At 52.6% G+C, this 8224-nt stretch overlaps 1 protein-coding gene across 2 annotated transcripts in view; it reads left to right on the forward strand.

Annotated features, from left to right (window-relative positions):
- The window catches only part of Trim67 (tripartite motif containing 67), a 32078-nt gene that overhangs the window by 19060 nt on the left and 4794 nt on the right, over positions 1-8224 (forward strand). Inside the window, exons 3-7 of one of the 2 annotated variants that reach the window (XM_021220266.2) lie at positions 438-560; positions 1838-1948; positions 3391-3550; positions 6329-6474; positions 7909-8047. In XM_021220266.2, coding sequence (XP_021075925.1) covers positions 438-560; positions 1838-1948; positions 3391-3550; positions 6329-6474; positions 7909-8047 — 679 coding nt within the window. The remainder of the gene's footprint in view (positions 1-437; positions 561-1837; positions 1949-3390; positions 3551-6328; positions 6475-7908; positions 8048-8224) is intronic. The other variant, XM_021220267.2, reaches the window with a different exon arrangement.

The following is an 8224-nucleotide window of genomic DNA, read 5'->3' on the forward strand; positions in this document are numbered from 1 at the left end:
ATTCTGTAAACAATTTATGTCCTGTTTTCTTTCTTCCTTCCTTCCTTCCTCCCTCCCTCCCTCCCTCCCTCCTTCCTTCCTTCCTTCCTCTCTTCCTTTCTTCCTTTCTCTCCCTCCTCTTCCTCCTCCTCCTCCCCCTTCCTTCTCAAGAAAAGTTCTCTTGTCTAGCCTTCAGCTCACGATCCTCCTGCCTCAGGCTCTCGGGTGCTGGAATGACATGCATGCTCAGCCTCACCCAGTCAGCTTTTCCTCTTTATCCATCTCTCATGACCACTTTCCCATGGCGTTCAACATTCTATGAACAGACTGCAGACTGTCTTGCCATGTAGACTTGCCACGGTTCCCGGAACCTTCCTTAGTACACAGTCATGGTTCACGCTGTCTCCTCTGGACCACAGAGGTTGGCAGCTGCTCATCATAGCCCTCTGCTTCCCTAGGAAAATGGACTGGACTATGAAGCTTGCCTGGTGGCTCAGTGTGATGCCCTGGTGGATGCCCTGACTCGGCAGAAAGCCAAGCTGCTCACCAAGGTGACCAAAGAGAGGGAGCACAAGCTGAAGGTGAGAACCAAGCAACCTTGTTCTCCGACCCTATGTCCCATGTCACTGGCGCCCAACATGGGACAACACTGCCTTAAGCGGAGCTGCCTGGATGTGGCTCTGAGTTGACTGGTTCAGTTACACTCAGGAGGCAGGGGAGTCTCAAGCAGTCTCCAAAGACAGGGGGCCTGCAGCTTCCTGCTGCCTTCAAATCAGCCTGTCATATCCCATTTGCTCTAACTCCTGGGTCTGTTGAGGGATGGGATGGGAGGTTGGGGGAAATCTTTGTTTGTCTAAATTCATGGGACAGTGACAGAAACAGTCTGGCCTGGTTCAGGTCTCCAGCTCTGTCTCCTTCTTCAGACTCTGATATCTCGTGCACCTATAGTCAGTCGGCAGTGAGTGTGGCCAGGTTCTGCCAAGGAACATTGAGTCCTCCTGTTCCTTATCTGGCATTAAGTTACTGACTCTGGCAAAGGCTCAGAATGCTCTGGAGTGGTTCCAAAGAGCTCTGTGCTAGAGGCATCTAACTCAATTAGCAAACACTATTTTTTTTTCTTTTATAGAGGGTCTCAGGTTGTCCATGCTGACCTCAAACAGGTAGCCCATGCTGGCCTCAAACAAGTAGCCCAAGCTGGCTCAAACTGAGGATGACCTTGAACTGCTGAAAATGCTGCTTCCACACTCCTCGACCCCTACCCCAGAGTGCTGGGATTCTCGGCACATACCATAGGTTTATTTGGTGCTTTGGACATGTGAAACAAAGCACTTCACCAACTGAGCTACATCCCCATCTCAGAAAGCACTATTTTGATGTATCTGTCTTTTGTGTGGTAAGAACTTGCTGTGTAGTCTTTGGTGGCCAAAACTATGAAACTCAGTATACATCCCAGCCTTCCTGAGTACCACACCTGACTCACAAAGCAGCAGTTTAAAGAGAAAAGGTCGTATGTTGGAAAGGAACTGTGGATACTGGGAAGCGGGTATGGACAACCCCCCAAGCTATCCCTGATAAGTGGTAAGTCTGAAACAGACAGGACACTGACTGCATCATGGGGGCCACCATGCCCTTTGTGTGCCTGGCTGCTCAGAGCTCAGGAAGCTGAGTGGGCCTGGCTGGAAATGGGACTGTTAATTCCCCAGCAATGACTATAAAACGGAGGAGTAGAGTAGAGTGGCAGCTGAGGCTGGGGCAGCTCAACACTGCCCTTCAGAGCTCAGGCACCCACTCACGAGCTGTTGTAACCTGACTGGTGTTTCTCATAAGTGGTCTCCTCAGTGCTCTCTCTCCACTGCAGATGGTTTGGGACCAGATCAATCACTGCACCCTGAAGCTACGCCAGTCCACAGGACTGATGGAGTACTGCCTGGAGGTGATCAAGGAAGATGACCCCTCCGGGTTCCTGCAGGTGAGCATCCCCTGGGAGACTGCCACAGACCACGCCCCTTCCGCCAAAGCTCCCTGTTCTGAACCAGCTTGTGCTCTAGGCTCTGTTCCTCCTAGGTTGGGACTTGAATAACTTCTCCTCTGCTCTGTGAGGACAGAAAGCTTGGGCTGTCATCATGGCTCTGACCTTCACTAGAAGGAACCCTAATTCTGCCTCTGCCATAAAGGGAAGTACACAGGCATCATCTCTAGGGACTAAGTGTCTTGCTTCAGTATTCCTCCCAGTGGTGGGAAAACAGTCTGTACCTAGTGAGCTGGACAGACTGCACAGAGAAGCAAGGGGCAGAATCCACTTTCCCACAGAGAGGGTGCAGCTTTGTTAGGGGCCATTGCTCCTGCATTTAGGCTAACCCGAGGACATGCATTCCTAGAAACATGGTCATGTGTCTGTCTACCTGTGGGAGAGTGATGGACCCCATTGCTTACTCTCCAGAAGGGCCCATGAGGGGCTTGAGAGACGGCTCGGCATTTAAGAAGACTTGTTGTCCTTGCAGAGGATCTGGGTTTGGTTCCTAGCATCCACATGGTGATACAGAAGAATCCATAGCTCCAGTTTCAGGAGACCTCATGCCCTTTTCTAATCTCCTTGGGCACTAGGCACATGCTGCACAGACATACATGCAGGCAAAGCATCCATACTCGTAAGAGAAAAAAGTAAATCTAAAAAGAAGAGGAGGAAGAGAAAAAGCAGCAGAAGATGCAGAGCGTCATGGTTCTTTGGGGACACCTGTGCAGGTCTCAGAAGCAGGATTTCAAAGCAAAGGAAGGCAAAGCCACAGGTGTGGCACAGGAGGAAGGCAAAGCCACAGGTGTGGCACAGGAGGAAGGCAAAGCCACAGGTGTGGCACAGGAAGTCGGGCAGGGACTTGCAGAGGAAGCTGTGAAATAGCTGGGGGGAGGAAAGACATGGGCAACAGAACTTGGGGGCATGGGAAGAACTTCCCTCACACTCAGGAACAAATGGCTAGTATGTTTCACTTTGCAAAGGGACAGGCTTGGCCAGACAGATGTATGACGGCTATGTTTGCATGTCTGAAAAGCCACCATGACTTCATAATATAGCTTGCCAACTCTAACACATACATACATACACACACAGACACAGAGACACAGACAGACACACACACACACACATACACACAGAGACACATACACAGAGACACAGACAGACACACACACACACACACACACACACACTATGCCTGTGTGGATGAACTGTGGCTGAAACAACACAGCTTGTCTAGGGGTTCAGGGCTCACTTAAGCCTGGCCATGGCTCGATGGCTCAGGCTCAGTCCACCTCCTCTTTCCTTCACTGAGCCATAGACAAAGCTGAGCCCTTCCCTGCAAAGGCTGGCAGCTCTTCATCTGCAGACCCAACCCTTCTGTCTGTGCTCCCTTTAAGATCTCGGACGCCCTGATCAAGCGCGTGCAGACCTCTCAGGAGCAGTGGGTCAAAGGTGCCCTGGAGCCCAAAGTATCTGCGGAATTTGACCTGACTCTGGACAGCGAGCCGCTGCTGCAAGCCATCCACCAGCTGGATTTCGTCCAGATGAAATGTAGGGGTGAGCCGTGATCGGACCCATTTAGTGGTGCTGCCTCCCCAAGGGGCACACAGGCTAAGGGCAGCTGGGTGGGGGTGACAGAGGCTGGTCATGCAGGGGGGCAGAGAGAAGGATGAGGATCCTCGGTCCTAACCAGGCTGGGTGAGCTGCAGCTGAACTTGAGCTGCCTTTCGAAGACCAAGGATAGGAAGCAGAATGGACAGGGGCAGCATCCTCCTGTAGTCTGAGCAAGAGGAGAAGAGGAAGAGGGAGGAGAAAAGTGATGAGGAGGAAGGGGAGGGAGAAAAGGAAAAAGGAGAGGGAGGAGAGGAAGTAGGGGAGGAGGGAAGGGAGGAAGGAGGAAGAGGAGGAAGGGGAGGAGAGGAGGAAGGAAGAGGAGGAAGAAAAAGAGAAAGCAGAAGGAGAAAAGTAATGAGGAGGAAGGGGAGTGAGAAAAGGGAAAAGGAGAGGGAGGAGAGGAAGTAGGGGAGAAGGGAAGGGAGGACAGAGGAAGAGGAGGAAGGGGAGGAGAGAAGAAGAGGAGGGAGGGGAGGAGAGAGGAGAGGAAGGAAGAGGAGGAGAGGGAAGGAAGAAAGAGTAGGGAGGAGGGGAGGAGGAAGAAGAGAGGGGAGAGGAGGGAAGAGGAGGAAGGAGGGGAGAAGGGAGCAGGAAGGAAGCAAAGGATGAAGGGAAGAGGACAGGGGAAGCTACAGGGAAGAACTTTGCAGGCAGCAGAGGGCAGGGCTGCCAGGGCCCCAAGGCAGGAACAAGTTTCTGTTCTGAGGTCATGGAAAGCAGGGTGGACAAGTGGAGAACGGTGGGAACTGGGTTCAAGGAGCTGACAGTGACCCACAGTCAAGGTCATTCATGTTCGAGCAACTTAGCTAGTCTGGAGCTTACAACGGATGGCCAGAACTGGTCTCCTGTCTTAGGCACCATCTTCCCCAAGATGCCCAGGGCTGGTTCAGAAGGGAAGGCAGGCAGTGCTGTGTGTGAGAGCCATGTTGCTGACCTCACACCATCCTGAGGCTCGCTCCCCATTCAAATTGCACCTGGATAAGGTTTGGAAACGCCACCTGCCCAGGTGTAAATGAGACACAGTTGCAAAGGGCAGGTGCCTGGCACGGGGGTGGGGGTGGGGGTGAGGTGGGGGCAAGGGGGGGAACTGTGGCTGGGGAAGGTAGTCCTGGGAACTGGGGGCTCCAAGACAAGAAGCTTGTGGGTGTAGGTCTGAATTTTAGGGGAGGAATAAGCGGGTGGGAAAGGTCTCCTTTAGCCCAAAGAGGGAGGGATAGGCTGAAACCCTGACACAGACTCACCTTCCTGGGAATCAGCTAGCCCTGAAGAGAATAATAAGTTCATTCTGAGTGAAGAAGAGACTCACAGGTTTATAGAACAAGTTTTGCTGTTTTTCCCTTCTAAATCAGGCCGGCGTGGCCCGTGTCTCCGTCTAGACCCCCTTGAGCCTGAGCAGAGACGGAAGGTGTTCAGGTTCTCCTGTTTGGCTTTAGAGAGCTCAGAGCAAGCCCGATTCAGTTCCTCAGTCCATAGGTTGGCTACCCAGCCCTCTGAGGTCATGCCTGGCACCATGGTCTAGTCTCCTGACCTTGCAAAGCTAGGCTCCAAACATCACGGTTCCAACTGCCTGTGCACATTGTTCCTCTGTTGTATCAGTGACACACCTGATATTTCTGTCACACCTGAGATGATCAACTTATACAAGATGAAAGATTTGCGGGGGGGGGGGGGGGGGGGGAGGTGTTCGTCTGTGATTGGCCTGTTGCTTTGAACCTGTGGCAAGCATGTCAAGGTAGAGCCCAGCCCCGCACCGAGGGAGAAAGAGGAAAGAGCCAGGGTCTCACCATCTCCTTCATGTGCACACCACCAAGGTGACCATTGTCCCCACCTCTTAAAGGCTTTACCGTCTCCCGGTAGTACCATCCTGAGGAGCAAGCACACAGGTGTAGTTGCTTGTATTCTAGTGATAATTGTTCCCCGCAAAACTGTTTGCCCGAGAGGGTCTGCACCTAGCTTCTGGGAACCCGCCCCCAGTTAATTCTGATTGGTAAATAAAGACGGCAGCAGCCAATAGCTGTAGAGGAGAGATAGAGGCGTGAATTAGAGTTCCCAGGATTGGGATGGAGAGAAAGAGGAGTGGGCAGGGCAGAAGTTGCCACCATGACTTAGGAGTGTGTGTGTGTAGGAGTGGGCCACCATGTAAAGGGGCCAAGAGAACGCGGCCCACAGGGCTGCTCAACTGGGTCAAAAGCAGCCAAGATGGAACGTGGAAATTAATAGGAACTCCGAGTTATCGGTAGGAGATAGACTCTAACAGCTTGGCGGCCCAGCTGAAATATAAAGGCTGAGTGTGTGTCTTTCATCGGGGAACATAAACGGTCTAAGGCAGAAAGGAACCCACACCATTATAGTAATACTACACACACACACACACACACACACACACACACACACATGCCTTTGAGGGTCATTAAATTCGAGCCACAGCACCTCCGTTCCCAGCTCAAGTGTAAGTCACGGCTGACTCTCACTTGATTTCCTGCCGTCTGCCATCTGAGCCCACACAGGTGACTGAACAACATGTAACATGCGCGGTACGGACCGTGCTCAGGTCCCTTGGTGTGCCGCATGACTCGGGAGCCAACCCCAGGGCTCTTGGTGGGCAGACAGAAAGGAGGACTTCCTTCCTCGGGCCACAGGTCCCAAGGGTTTGCATGGGTCGGAGTGGCCTGGGGCCTGCAGGAGAGTTCTGCGCAGTGACCAGAATGATCCCCGTCACAGTGCCACCTGTACCCCTGCTGCAGCTGGAGAAGTGCTGCACCCGGAACAACAGCGTCACCCTGGCCTGGAGGACTCCGCCCTTCACCCACAGCCCCGCTGATGGCTACATCCTGGAGCTGGATGATGGCGATGGAGGGCAGTTCCGGGTGAGCTAGCTGCTGCCGGTCAGGGGCAGTTTCCAGGGAGGCCTGTGTTGTCTGAGAACCCTGCAGGACTGGCCTGTGAGGCTGCTGACCTAAGACAAGCACCTTGACTACAAAGACAAAGAGAGTCGGCCAGCCTGGGCCCTTGGGAGAGAGCACTTCCTGGGGAGGTAGCGGTGGTTGTGGCCACAGCCTGAGGGAGAAATGTCTGTTCCGAGAATTCCAGGAGGATCCACACAGGTGTGGGCTGACAACCCAGAAAGTACCGCTCACACATGCACTCTTTGCACAGGCTAGCCCGAACCACACCAGCATCCCATACAATTCTTTTCTGAGCTTTCTCACACCACCTTTAATCCACACAATTCTTTCCTGAGCTTTTCTTTTCTTCGTTTTTTTCTTTTCTTTTCTTTTCTTTTCTTTTCTTTTCTTTTCTTTTCTTTTCTTTTCTTTTCTTTTCTTTCTTTCTTTCTTTCTTTCTTTCTTTCTTTCTTTTTTTTTTGGTTTTTCGAGACAGGGTTTCTCTGTGTAGTCCTGGCTGTCCTGGAACTCACTCTGTAGACCAGGCTGGCCTTGAACTCAGAAATCCGCCTGCCTCTGCCTCCCAAGTGCTGGGATTAAAGGCGTGCGCCACCACACCCAGCTCTTTTTTCTTTTTTTCTTTTTTCTCTTTTCTTTTTTGTAAAGATTTATTTAGGGTTATCACTATCGATGGTTTTGAGCCGCCATGTGGTTGCAGGGAATTGAACTCAGGACCTCTGGAAGAGCAACCAGTGCTCTCAACCGCTGAGCCATCTCTCCAGCCCTGGGCTTTCTTTTTTTAATCTGCTTTTCCAGCTATGACTCCAGGGTGGTTGGGCAGGTTCCTACCTCGGCAGCATGTTTCTGTAGTGGAAGGTGGTCTCGCTAGACAAGTGTGGTGGCTCCTGCCTGGAATCTGAGCTCTGAGAGACTAAGGCAGAAGAGTTGAGGGTCTGAGGCCAGCCTGGGCTGCCGAGTAATATCTTCTTAAAACAAGCCCGTAGTGAATGGGGAATGAAGTAAAAGCCCAGAGAATGAAAATCAAGATCCAGTGTAAGGAAGTTCACCATCTTAGAGAACCATAAACCAGCAGAGGCAGGGACACGGAGCAGAAGATGCTGATCTCAGGGGCAGGAGGCCTTGCAGGCATACTCCTGACTTCTGGCAGTCTGATGGTAGAGGCAGAGCATTTTCGGGGGACATCCGAAGATAGCTTCACCCCCGCAGCCCTGTCTTGCTGGTGTCCTGAGACGGAGGGGCTAGCAATTTGAGAGGCCCCATGAAGGTTAACAGCAGAAGTTGGAACTTCTCTCATCTGGTACTCCAGTTGGTGTGAGGGCACTTCTGCTCCTGGTGTGTACCTCAGGGGGAACTTCTGGAAGCTCCGTGGCTGAGTGAGTGTCTTTGCTCTTTCAGGAAGTGTATGTCGGCAAGGAGACCCTGTGCACCATTGATGGGCTGCACTTTAACAGCACCTACAATGCCAGAGTCAAAGCCTTCAACTCCTCTGGGGTTGGGCCCTACAGCAAGACTGTGGTCCTGCAGACCTCTGACGGTGAGCACCCCGCAGCCCCGAAGCCGTGCAGTCTGCCTCACCGCCCATATCCTGGGGGTAGGGGTGGGGCAGGGGCAGGTGCAGGAAGAAGCCAGTGCCACCATTCAATGGGGCTTAAGAGTTGTGACCTTGGTGGCACACGCCTTTAATNCCAGCACTCGGGAGGCAGAGGCAGGC

Source organism: Mus pahari, chromosome 20, assembly GCF_900095145.1.
Source record: "Mus pahari chromosome 20, PAHARI_EIJ_v1.1, whole genome shotgun sequence".
Classification (NCBI taxonomy): domain Eukaryota; kingdom Metazoa; phylum Chordata; class Mammalia; order Rodentia; family Muridae; genus Mus; species Mus pahari.